At 48.1% G+C, this 13,016-nt stretch overlaps 2 protein-coding genes across 2 annotated transcripts; both read left to right on the top strand.

Moving 5' to 3' along the window:
• Window positions 1–202: 202 nt before the first annotated feature.
• LOC127300453 (uncharacterized) lies at window positions 203–4,259 on the top strand. The gene is made up of 2 exons (XM_051330551.2): window positions 203–1,501; window positions 3,959–4,259. Exon 1 carries the CDS (start codon window positions 258–260, stop codon window positions 1,485–1,487), a length of 1,230 nt encoding a protein of 409 aa, XP_051186511.1. The 5' UTR covers window positions 203–257; the 3' UTR covers window positions 1,488–1,501; window positions 3,959–4,259.
• Window positions 4,260–6,181: 1,922 nt separating this feature from the next.
• Window positions 6,182–7,485, top strand: LOC127303710 (uncharacterized). Its single transcript, XM_071820130.1, has one exon. It carries the CDS (start codon window positions 6,185–6,187, stop codon window positions 6,893–6,895), a length of 711 nt encoding a protein of 236 aa, XP_071676231.1. The 5' UTR covers window positions 6,182–6,184; the 3' UTR covers window positions 6,896–7,485.
• The last annotated feature ends 5,531 nt before the right edge of the window (window positions 7,486–13,016 follow it).

Below are 13,016 nucleotides of genomic sequence, written 5' to 3'. Positions count from 1 at the left end.
TGTGCGTGTGTGCGTTCATAGGGGTGAGTGTGTGCGCGTATGTATGAGCGTCTTGGATTGTACTGTATTTCGCAAAAAAAAAAAGTTTTATCTTTTGTCTTCTTTTCTTTTCCTACCCTCTCTTCTTTGTAAAAAAAACAAACTATTAGGACCAACGGGCCATGTGAGCTGGTGGCAAGAAACTGCAGATGCGCATCGCAATACACAAGCAAGGCCGTGGCTCTCTTTGTCTCCACAACCCACCAGCGCGGAAGAGCATGGCACAGGCACGGCCGTCCTCCCTGGGGACGCCACCGTCAGGCGCGGCTATCGATGTGCTCACCGGGGACGACCTCCGGGACATCCTCCGCCGCCTCTCCCTCGCCGACCTCCTCCGCGCCGCCCTCACCTGCCACCGCTGGCGCCGCGTTGCCGCGCGTTGCCTGCCCCGCGCCCCTCCCCTCCTCGGCCACTTCTTCCACCCCGTCAACCCCGCTCCCCCGCCGCCCATGAAGCGGCGCGAGAAGACCCACTACGACGCCGTGTTCGCGCCCCTCGACGCCTCCTCCCCGCGCCTCTCGCTCGACTTCGCCCCGGAAATCTCCCGGTTCGATCTCCAGGACTGCCACCAAGGCCTCCTTCTTCTCGAGCCGACCGTACCACTCCCCAAGTCCATCATCCCCCGCATCCTCGTCCTCGACCCAGCCACCCGCCGCCGCGTGCTCCTCCCGCCGCCGCCGCGCGACACGGTCCCCGACGACCCCCGCTGGCGCAGCTCCAGGTACTACATCGGCTCCGCGCAGCTCTCCCGCGCGCACCCCAGCAAGCTCTGCTTCGAGGCCGTCTGCTTCGCCATCGACGACGGGCGCCCGCGTGCCTGGGTCGCGTCCGTCGACAACGGCGACTGCAGCTGGCGCGCGCTCTGTCGGGACATGGACGTCCTGGTTGATTTCGACCCCCACTGGTTCAAGCGCCGCTGCGTGCACGCTGCCGGGAAGGTGTACTGGCACATCTGCAACTCCGGCCGCGTGCTCGTGCTGGATCCTGCCACGCTGCGCTTCTCCTACCTGCTGGCGCCAGCCTTGCTGGCGGATCAGTACGACAAGTATCGCATCGGCGAGACACCGGAGGACGGGCGGCTTTGCCTGCTTGGCACGGACAGCTATTCAAACAAGCTGCAGCTCTGGGTGCGCGGGGAGGCCAGGTGTAGTGACAACGGGTGGCTTCTCAAGAGGAATGTCATGGACATGCGCGTGGTGTGGGAGGCGGTGCCAGGCCTGCCCACGGACTGGGCACAAAGGATCTTCAACCTTTGGCCCAGCGACATGGACGCCGGCCGCACCGGCAAGGCCTTCATCCAGACCTTGGGATACGGCCGCTACTCGTTACATCTGGACACCGGCAAGATGGAGCGCCTGGAGACCAAGGATGGCAAGGAGTACGGGCACCCCATCTACGCCTACTTCCTCGCGTGGCCGCCTGCGTTCCTCGCTGCAGATCAGTACTGAGTTCCCGTTAATTGGTAAAACCTCACTCCACTTCTATGTTCCCCCTCTTCATGATGTGATGCCATTGTTGTTTATTCATCCAGGCATTCTACCATCATCGATCTGGCTAATTGCATTGGGTAGTTTGTTGCACGTGCATCATCAGGCCATATATAAGTCCACTAGATTTGGACATGTCATGTGTTCTTGGATGTGCACAGTTATCAAGATTTCATCTTGCAAGATAGCTAGCCTACTGAATGGGTTCAAAGTGGTAAGGAATGTAATACATGTCTCTGTTTTGGAAACCCTGGTCACATAGATAAGCGATAATTAGAGATAATCTATGCTGGTGGTTTGCCAGAAGATTTAATAATTTACAATGCAAGGGTGATTGCTTATATTATTTGAAAACAGGGTTGCTTAATTGTTTACTTAACTCAAGGTCAAATTAGATACATGAAGCTAAAGTGTGTCATGGCTCGGCATGTTTTCTGGCTGGAACAGAATATTAGCTCTGGCTGGTTTTGCACAGTATCTGTGCTTCTTAACTTCCCCTGAGAATTCCTTGAAGATACAGGTGTAAAATATGCAATATCATTGTGACGCACGCCCCTTGAATTTTTGAAATAATCAAATACTGTTATTTGTTATGGTCCTTTGTAACTAGAACGAAGTAAACAAATATTTCTATTTATCGTACAAGGGATCGAATACATTAACTAAAAGCTAAATTGTATACGAAAACAGAGCTAGAAATATCCTTTTTTTCTGGCAGAACTGAAATTATTCGTGATTGTGTGTTTCGTACAATTAGATCACTTTTGAAGATAAAAGAAATCTGCAAAGGATATTATTGGTGTATACCATATATATATATTGTTAAGCATCTCATTTGCTGTTAAGTGCCTTTGTTCCCTGGAACTACCTTACATTTTGAAATTTTGATATTTTGAAATCACTGAGTACTGCCAGCGGTCATTTTATTTACTTATATATGCTGGGAGTCGCAGTCTACTTGTACATGAATTTTCAGTTTAACCATTTGATACAACAATCTTCTCGTATTAGCTCGGCATGTTTTTTTTTTCTCGGCATGTTTAATGGCTGGAAAAGGAATATTAGCTCTGGCTGCTTTTGTACAATATATGTGCTTCTTAACATCCCATCAGAATCCGGGCAGATATAGATACAAATATGTAAAATCTTTGTGATGCACGCGCCTTAATTTTTTTCAAAGGAATCAAACATTGTTCTTTGTTATAGTCCTTCAAAGCTAAAACAAAAAAAAAATTATTTCTATTTAGCGTACAAGGGATCAAACCCGTTAACTATTAGCTAAATTGTATATAAAAACAGAGCTACAATTATTTGGGACTTTGTGTTTCCTACAATTAGATCACTTTTGAAGATCAAAGAAATCTGGAAAGGATATTGTTGGTGTGAAACTTCCATGTGACTATTTATATGTTGTTTATCATCTCATTTGTTGTTATGTGTCTTTGTTCCGTGGAACTACCTTACATTTTTGAAATTTTGATCTGTTGAAATCAAGAAATATATACTTACAGCACTTTAACGAAAAAACTAAATATTGTCAGCAGTAATTTTATTTACTTACATATGCTGGGAGTAGCAGTCTACCTATAGATGAATTTTCAGTTTAACCATTTGATACAACACCCTTCTCATAATTCTAAGTATTTTTCACTTCATCTGAATCTGTATAATTTCTCAGATAACTCTTTCCGAAGATCTTTAATCCGAAGAGTGACTATTCATGCATGTCCCAAATTGTTTTATGCATGAGATTATTTACTTGATACAGACCATTTTAGTTTTTGATCGATCGCTTTCCGGTTTGTTCACAGTATTCTAATAGTTTGAACCACAGCAAATTTGGCTCCTGGGTTATGATTCTGTCTCTTCTGTGATACTACTTTCATTTTTGTTTGTGCCTTGCAGAGCTAGAATTATCCGTGATTGTGTGTTTCCTACAATTAGATCAGTGGTTAAGATAAAAAAAAATTGAAAACGATATTTTTGCTGTGGTACTTTCATGTGACTATTTATATAGTGTTTATCATCTCATTTGCCGTTGAGTGCCTTTGTTCCCAGGAAGTACCTCACATTTTGAAATTTTGATCTGTTGAAATCACTGAATATTTCATTTTATTTACTTATATGCTGGGTGTAGCAGTCTACATATAGACGAATTTTTATTTTAACCATTTGATACAACACTCTTCTCATAATTCTCAGATTTTTTCACTTCATCTGAATTTGTACAATCTCAGAAATCACTTTCCAAAAATCTTTAATTGGAAGAGTGACTATTCATACCTGTCCCAAATCGTCTTATACGTGAGCTTATTTTTTTTACAAACCATTTTAGTTTTTGATCGATCGTTGTCCGGTTTTTTTTTTTAGTATTCTAATAGTTTGATCCACAACTCGTGGCTAATGTTTCTGTCATTTTTTTTTTGCTTCAGGGTGCTGAGTCCGCAACTTGTGTTTGAGATCAGCTCACATCTCTGGGTCAAAGTTCCATCTGCACCTTCACTCAGGGCATGAGGAAGAAGATCACCTCACCTTGTTATGTTATGACTAGCTAAGCGATGCCACCGCTATGACTAGATGATAGTTGCAAAGACTATTGATGTCCCTTTCTTTTGACTGATATCCTACTGCCCTGCATCATTAATTTTCATGGTTGTGTGATGGATGATCAAATTTGTACGCGTGGGATAGTCCCAAGTTTAAATCTGCGTAGCACCGCATGGTAGTTTTTTTTCAGCATTGCTGTTATCCCATTTGTGTACCTTATCTCCTGCATACATCTACAGCCTTTTAACTCTCAAGAGAAAGCTTGCTGCCATTTTAATCATCCCGTGCTCGGAAACAATTGAACTCCGAGGTTATATATCTCAGACAAGACAAGTCGCACATTGCCTAGTGTTAACTTTGTGCTCAAATATCTAGTATCTGATTAATAAATCCTTCAACGAAGTAGCGCATAAACAAGCTGAGGAAGCCTACAGACTTCATGATATAGGAACTTGTCTTTTCTCTTGTTTAAGAGCTAGTCATAACAGAGATAACTGCCCGTTGCAGCAAATCTCTCAAGTCTGAATGTGCATGGTTGCACATTGTTGTATGTAACTTGTTTATGACTTCAATACATGGTTTTAATTTTCAAAAAAAGCATATATCTAGTATCTAGTTATGAGCAATCAGTATATCAAAATCCGCTAAGAGCATACTACCCGCGTCTTTCAAATGGCGTCCGACGCACGGACCGTTTCGGGGATGTCTCTGCAAAGCTGCGTCCCGCAAACTGGGTTTAAAAAAAAACTTGAACTTGAGGTGAGCCGGAAAATAGCCAATTTTATTCAAATTTCTTCAATTTTACAGGTTTGAATAAAATACGTTGAAATTTTAAAACCTAAACTAATCGTGATGTGGGCCGGCGTAGAACCACTCCGCGTCGATGGGTCCTCCTTCTCCTTGACGGTCGCTTGCGCCTGCGTCGCCGTGTCTCTTGCTCTCCCGCCACGCTGGCTGCCGGCTACGCTAGTCCCCACATCGACCGTAAGGTCGACAAGTTTGACGGACTTGATGGCCGACCAGTAGTCGACCACGCTATGCCAAAGGAGAGCGGCGCCTCCCAAGTGCGCCGGTCGTTCATCGAGTTGGCCAGGGCCTATCTACCATTGTCTTCACGGGCGGTGCTCTAAGTGGCGGCGGTACTCTGAGTGGTTAGGGTTTGAGAGGCGGTTTGTGAGCTGTCCCAATGCTGTCGAGACCTATTTATCGCCGGAAGTAGGTGCGTAGAGGCCGGTGCGTAGAATTTCTTGCGACGCGTGGGAAGCCCGCTGCTGGCGCGGAGGAAAGTGAAGCGGCGACGACGAGACGCGTCTGCGCAGCTTACATGGGAACCGGCGCCGCCATAATGATGCAAACCGGTCACCTAAATTATTTATTAATGCTGACTGTCCCGTGTGCTGATTACATGGCTAGCCCAACCGACTAAATCCATTGTGTCACACCGCGCTACTCTTGTTTCCCGCGCCATGCCATCCCCTGTGGGTTGGGAACTGCAAATGGACGCCGAACAGGATATTGGGCCATGCCAAATACAAAACTATTTTTGTCCGGCTTGCTCCAAAATGCTTTGGAGGCCCCGCATGGCTTGGATGCTCTAAAATGTGTAGGAGCAAGAAAGAGATGAAAAATATATTTTAAAATGTTAAAAAATCTATTAAAAATCCTGGGTATACATCCAGCCATAAGTGTACAAAAATATGTGAAGAAAAGACATTTTTTCTAGCCTATGTAACAAAGAAAAATAAATATCTCATGAGAAACCATTTTTGAGCACCGAAAATTGTATTTTTTACACATGCCATAATAATGTCATTCTTTCGTGAAACTTTGTGTATGGACATAGAATATGCGAATGTATGCCTGAAAAGTTTTTTCAGAAATTTTTAACATTTTAAAATATATTTTTGAATAATATGTGTGTCTACGATGTGAACCTAAATAGATTTCCGTAAACAGACTAATAATTGGATAATACAGTAGAATTTAGAAAAAGAATGCATCCAGTCCGGTGTGACTTTGTATGATTTTGTGACTAATCCCAACGTTGGAAAATAATGTGCCCAGCCTCTATAACAGGGAGGTCTTCAGACGCCAGTCTCCAGACTCCAACCATGCCGCAGAAGAACAGAGCCAAAACCAAAAAGAAAGCCAAGACCAAGACCAAAACCCCACCTTTCTCCACCTCGCTTCCCTCCGCACCGCCGGTGGAACCAGAGGCACCGGCGACGAACGATGTCCTCGCCGAGGACGCCCTCCGCGACATCCTTGGCCGCCTCTCCGTCGCCGACCTTCTCCGGGCCGCGCTCGCCTGCCACCGCTGGCGCCGCGCCGCCTCACGCTGCCTCCCCAGCTCCGCTCCTCTCCTCGGCTACTTCTTCCACCCCAGCGACCCCGGTTTGCCGCCGCCCCAGCCCTTTTGCAAGGATTCCGATACCCACGCCGCGTTCGCTCCCTTTGGCCCCTCCTCGCCGCGCCTCTCCCTCGACTTCGCTCCCAACTCCGACCGCTACGTCATCTGCGACTCCCACCAGGGCCTCCTGCTCCTCGAATCGGTCATGAAGCAGCCTGACGGGACCCTTCCTCGCTTCCTCGTCCTCGACCCGGCCAGCCGCCGCCGCGTGCTCCTGCCAGCGCCGCCGCGCGACACGCTGCCCGACGACCGCCGCTGGCGCGGCTCCAGGCACTACGCCGGCTGCGCGCTTCTCTCCCGCACGCACCCGGGCCCGGGCGGCCTCTGCTTCGAGGCCGTCTGCTTCACCATCGACGGCGGGCACCCGCGCGCCTGGGTGGCTTCCTTCGACGACGGCAAGTGCGTCTGGTGAGCGCTCCCGCGGGCCACGGACATCGTCGTCGATTTCGACCCCTACTGGTTCGAGACCAGCTGCGTGCACGCCGCGGGGAACATGTACTGGCACATCTGCAACTCCGCCCACGTGCTCGCGCTCCATCCCGCCGCGCTGCGCTTCTCCTACCTGCTGGCGCCGGACATCTACGACTGCTCCACGCTCCGCGTCGGGGAGACGCCCGAGGACGGGCGGCTCTGCATCCTGGCCGTGGCGAACGAGGGCACGCAGCTGCAGCTCTGGGTCCGCGGCGAGTCCGGGCAGCGGGGCCACAACGGCTGGGTTCTCGGGAGGGAAATCATGGACATGGATGTGGTGTACGACGCCGTGCCAGGCCTGCCCGAGCACGACCACAAGCACAGGTCCATATGTGTTTGGCCCAGCGACATGGACGCCGCTCGCACTGGGAAGGCCTTCATCAGGACGTGGGGATACGGCCGCTACTCCTTTGATCTCAACACTCGCAACATGGACCGCCTCGCCACCAAACGTGGCAAGAACTACGGCCACCCCATGTTCGCCTACTTCCCTGCCTGGCCGCCTGCGTTCCTCGCCACCCCAGATCAGCAATGACTTCCTCCAGGTAATTGCTTGCTAAAACCCCGCTCTCCTTTCTTCTTCAAAATATGCCATTACTTTTTGTCTATTTTTTAGATAAAAGACACTGAAGTGCCCAACTTTGAATTAACAAAGCCACCAACGGCGAGAAAGATACATAGTGCTGAACCCAGCTTACAAAACGACACCACACACCCACACGAACTACCGAAGAAGCTACAGCCGGAAGCGTGATCAACGAACTTAGCCAAAGCGCTTACGAGACTCGGAGAAGAGCAGGAGTCTACAGTGTCGGGCCGGAGCTCACCCGAGAGCGAGCCATTTTCACGCGCGCCTCAACAACACTCCTCCGACGCAGAAACGCCACCGGAAGCCGACCACCACCGGGAGCCAACCCTCGTTGCTCACAAACCGAACAACAGCGCCAAGGAAGCTCGACAAGGGAAGGGCACGAAGCAAGCTTTGCCGAGGATCGCCAGACGAAGAGCCAACACCAAGAGGCACCGCACCTCTGCCGCACAACCAATGGAGAGCCACACGCCATGAACTCCAAGGCGGCATCTTCAAGAAGAGCACGGCGCCAAAGCGTCGCTACCGCCCGATCCAAAGATCTTGGGTTTTCACCCGGAGGTCGTGGCTGAATCGAGCGCCGCCACACCGACGCCTTCAACAAGGGAACGACGTCCACGGACGTCGCCGTCGTGGCCCAAACGGGCAAGGGTTTCCCCCGGCAATAGCACTCTGCCCATCCACACAGGGGAGCGGTCGCCGCCGTAGCAACATCCGCCCCGCTGACACAGCATGTGGCTCGCCGGAACCACGCCGTCCACACGGCCGAGGCTCCCGACCAGCACCCGAGTCTCTGGCTCGCCCGTCAACCAGCAGAACTCCCACCGTCCGGGGCCGCCGCCCCGGCGTCCCACCTCTGCAAACTGACAACCTAGGGGAGAGCAAAGGGCAACGTCGAGTGGCCACCGGCCGCCAACCAAGGTGCAGGCCGGCCGCCGCAACCAGCACCACCGAAGCAAGACGCGAGGAGATCCGAGCCGAACCTGCGAAAGCGGCTACCTTCAGCCCACATGGCTGTCGGCGCCAGCAGATCTGGGACGAAGACGGCTCGAAGGGGATCAGGCCCCTGCCTTGGTCCGCACCCGCGGAGGCCCAAGGAGCCGCCACCACCGCACCAGGCGGCCTCCACGTCGAGCCCGAGCAGGCGCTCCTCCGCCGCCTGCCATACATCCCGCCGCGCCGGTCGTCATCCGCGCCGCCGTCGCCTCCACCAGACCACCAGGGCAGAGGCCGTGCCGCCCGCCGTCGAGGTCGCTCCGGGGAGGAACCACCGCCGCGAGCACGCCAAGGGGTGCGCTGTCTCCACGCCGACGCCGGAGCTCCGCGCCGCCACGCCCGACGCCCAGCGCGGCGCCCTCACCGGCAGCGGACGGCCCGCACCGCCACCACCGCGCGAGGGAGAGGGGGCCCCGCCGCCGCCGGCGCCGCGCGGGCTTCGCCCGGCGACGCCCTCTGGCGGCGGCGAGACGGAGGGGGAGGGGAGGGGGGTCGGGGAGGAGCGCCGCCACGGGCTCCCAACCGCTCGCGGGAGCGGCGCGAGAGCGCTAGGGTTTTCCCCTAGATCCCCTTCTTACTTTTTGTCTATCCATGTGATACTTTCGTTGATCACTTTCCATGTGTTGTCTCGAGTATGTTGTATGTTGTTGGATGTGCGGTTGGGAGCACAAGAGTATCAAAACGCATAGGATTTGTGCCAAGTACTTTGAAATACATGGATGTTTTGATCAGTCTTTTTTCAGTTCCTGTTGGTTTGAGACAATTCTAGATGGTATGTGTTGATGCTACAATATGTAATCCCATATTTTTACTTAGCTTACCCATTTGTGCTACATGTTCATGACCATATCATGCCTTTTTCCTCCAAAAGAAGTGTTCATGACATATCCTGATATATGTTGTGTTTTCCATTCCAAAGCTTTCACAATTGCAACTCATTTTGATATCATCCCATGCATTATGGTCCCTCTGAGTGACTAGCATTAGTGTGTTGTTATTTCCAGGAATACCATTTCTCAAATTATTATACTAGTACTAGTATAATGAGGTTTGGGGTTAACCTCAGATCTCTGAAATGCATTGGTTGGCTTATGGTTTGTGTTTCTTATACCTTAAACTATTCTTTCGGTGATGCTCATTCATGATTGCAACTTTTGCACCTTTTTGTAGTAGCATATTACTAGCATGTAAGATTCATATGCAGTTATACAAATTAGTACGTTTATGTTTGCAACAGGAATATTAGCTCTTGAACGAAACTTCTGCTTGCATTTATCTTACTTCCCATGAAAATGGCAGGCGAATAGATATAGTATGCAAAATCAATGTGATGCGTGCACCATCATTTGTTGGAGGATGCTATATTGCTCTTTGTTATGGTCCTGAACAACTAAAAATGAAGTGCTACTTGTTATGCCAACTAATCTCAGCCTTTAACGGATTTAATTCTGTATACAAAAAAAAAAGAGTGAGAGCTGGAAACAACCATGCATGATCGAACCCAATTATATTATGCTCTTCTCATAATTCTCAGCATTTTTCTAGATCATCTGAAGTGTGCACACTGTCAGTAAGTTCTTTCAGTTAAAGAAAATATTTGATTAGAAGAGAGGCTACTCATGCCTGTTCTGAATTTTTAATACCACGTACCTGGGTAGATTTCTGGTTACAAATCAGTTGGGTGTTGAACCGTCAATGCTTTCTATTTGTTCACAAGTTTGTACTATGATATGCTTTTCATATTTTTGAGAACTAATTTTTTCACCATTGCCATCATATCTCACAGTTTTATGGATTGCAATTTGTAATGACCCCCCTGCTTTGTTACATGTTGGCTTTTGTTCCGCCCTGAGATGACTCATGCATGATTGGAGCTTGCATATCTGCTACGAAAGTTTTAGTGTAGCAGCATATAACTTAGAATGTAGAATTCATATGCATGTAATCTGCCAATATGTTTACTGTTTGCAACAGAAATATTAGCTCTTGAACAATACTTGTTGCATTTGTCTTTACTCCCCGCGAGAGTGGCTATCGGATGCTAGTATGGAAAATCTGTGTGATGCATGTACCCTGATTTGTTAAAGAATCAAATAGTGTTATTTCTTATTGTCTTGAACAACTATAAATGGAAGTTTCCATTTTCTGTAAAGAATTTTTTTTGCTACTCCCCTATTTTGGAAGCCCTGGTCACATAGGTAAGAGATAATTAGAGATAATCTTTGCTGGTGGTAGAAGATCTAATAGCATAGCACACCCCTGTACTTCCTCTACTTGGTTCGTGTCTCTAGAACAAAAAAATCTACTTACCGCACGAGGGATCAAATCCGCTAAAGCTAAATTCTGTTAGAAAACAGAGCTACAAATATCCTTTTTCGTTTGTGCCTTGCAGATCTAGAGTTAAACATGATTGTGTGTTTCCTACAATTAGATCACTTTTGAAGATCGAAGAAATCTGGAAAGGATATTATTGGTGTATACTATTTATATATACTGGTCCCTTTTAGCGACTTGCTTTAGTGTGCTGTTATTTCCAGGAATATCATTTCTCAAATTATTTGACTAGTATAATGAGGTTTGGGGTTAACCTCAGATCTCTGAAATGAAGGGGTTGGCTCATGCTTTTTGTTTATTATATCTTAAACTATTGTTTCAGTGATGCTCACTCATGATTGCAACGTTTTCACCTTTTTTAGTAGCATGTACGATTCATATGCATGGAAGCTCCCAAATATTGGCAGTTATACAAATTAGTACGTTTATATTTGCAACAGGAATATTAGCTCTTGAACGAAACTTCTGCTTGCATTTATCTTTTGATGCAAGAGGCAAAAGCTTTGCCTTTTATATTGATATAGAAGGAGCAAACATGACACGGCCTAAGCCCAACCAGAAACCAAAAAAGGATAAAACAATTTGATACGATACCCTTCTCGTATTAGCTCGGCATATCTGTGCTTCTGAATTTCCCATCAGAACCAGGGCAGATACAGATGTAAAATATGTAAAATCTCGTGAGGCACGCGCTTCTCCTACCTGCTGGCGCCGAACATCTACGACTGCTCCACGCTCCGCGTCGGGGAGACGCCGGAGGACGGGCGGCTCTGCATCCTGGCCGTGGCGAACGAGGGCACGCAGCTGCAGCTCTGGGTCCGCGGCGAGGCCGGGCAGCGGGGCCACAACGGCTGGGTTCTCGGGAGGGAAATCATGGACATGGACGTGGTGTACGACGCCGTGCCAGGCCTGCCCGAGCACGACCACAAGCACAGGTCCATATGTGTTTGGCCCAGCGACATGGACGCCGCCCGCACTGGGAAGGCCTTCATCAGGACGTGGGGATACGGCCGCTACTCCTTTGATCTCAACACTCGCAACATGGAGCGCCTCGCCACCAAACGTGGCAAGAACTACGGCCACCCCATGTTCGCCTACTTCCCTGCCTGGCCGCCTGCGTTCCTCGCCCCCCCAGATCAGCAATGACTTCCTGCAGGTAATTGCTTGCTAAAACCCCGCTCTCCCTTCTTCTTCAAAATATGCCATTACTTTTTGTCTATCCATGTGATGCTTTCGTTGATCACTTTCCATGTGTTGTCTCGAGTATGTATGTTGTTGGATGTGCGGTTGGGAGCACAAGAGTATCAAAACGCATAGGATTTGTGCCAAGTACTTTGAAACACATCTGTTTTGGATGTTTTGATTAGTCTTTTTTCAGTTCCTGTTGGTTTGAGACAATTCTAGATGGTATGTGTTGATGCTACAATATGTAATCCCATATTTTTACTTAGCTTCCCCATTTGTGCTACATGTTCATGACCATATCCTGCCTTTTTCCTCCAAAAAAAAGTTCATGCATATCCTGATATATGTTGTGTTTTCCATTCCAAAACTTTCACAATTGCAACTCATTTTGATGTCATCCCATGCATTATGGTCCCTCTGAGTGACTTGCATTAGTGTTTTGTTATTTCCAGTAATACCATTTCTCAAATTATTATACTAGTACTAGTATAATGAGGTTTGGGGTTAACCTCAGATCTCTGAAATGCATGGGTTGGCTTATGGTTTGTGTTTCTTATACCTTAAACTATTCTTTCGGTGATGCTCATTCATGATTGCAACTTTTGCACCTTTTGTAGTAGCATATTACTAGCATGTAAGATTCATATGCAGTTATACAAATTAGTACGTTTATGTTTGCAACAGGAATATTAGCTCTTGAACGAAACTTCTGCTTGCATTTATCTTATCTTCCCATTAAAATGACGGGCGAATAGATGTAGTATGCGAAATCAATGTGATGCATGCACCATCATTTGTTGAAGGATGCAATATTGCTCTTAGTTATGGTACTAAACAAGTAAATTGAAGTGCTACTTGTTAAGTCAACTAATCGCAGCCTTTAACAGTTTTAGTTCTGTATTAAAAAAAAAGAGTGAGAGCTGGAAACATCCATGATCCATCCCAATTATATTATTAC

Source organism: Lolium perenne, chromosome 5 (genome assembly GCF_019359855.2).
Source record: "Lolium perenne isolate Kyuss_39 chromosome 5, Kyuss_2.0, whole genome shotgun sequence".
Lineage (NCBI taxonomy): Eukaryota > Viridiplantae > Streptophyta > Magnoliopsida > Poales > Poaceae > Lolium > Lolium perenne.
The sequence above is the reverse complement of the archived record's forward strand: the minus strand, read 5'-3'. Positions and strand labels throughout refer to the sequence as shown.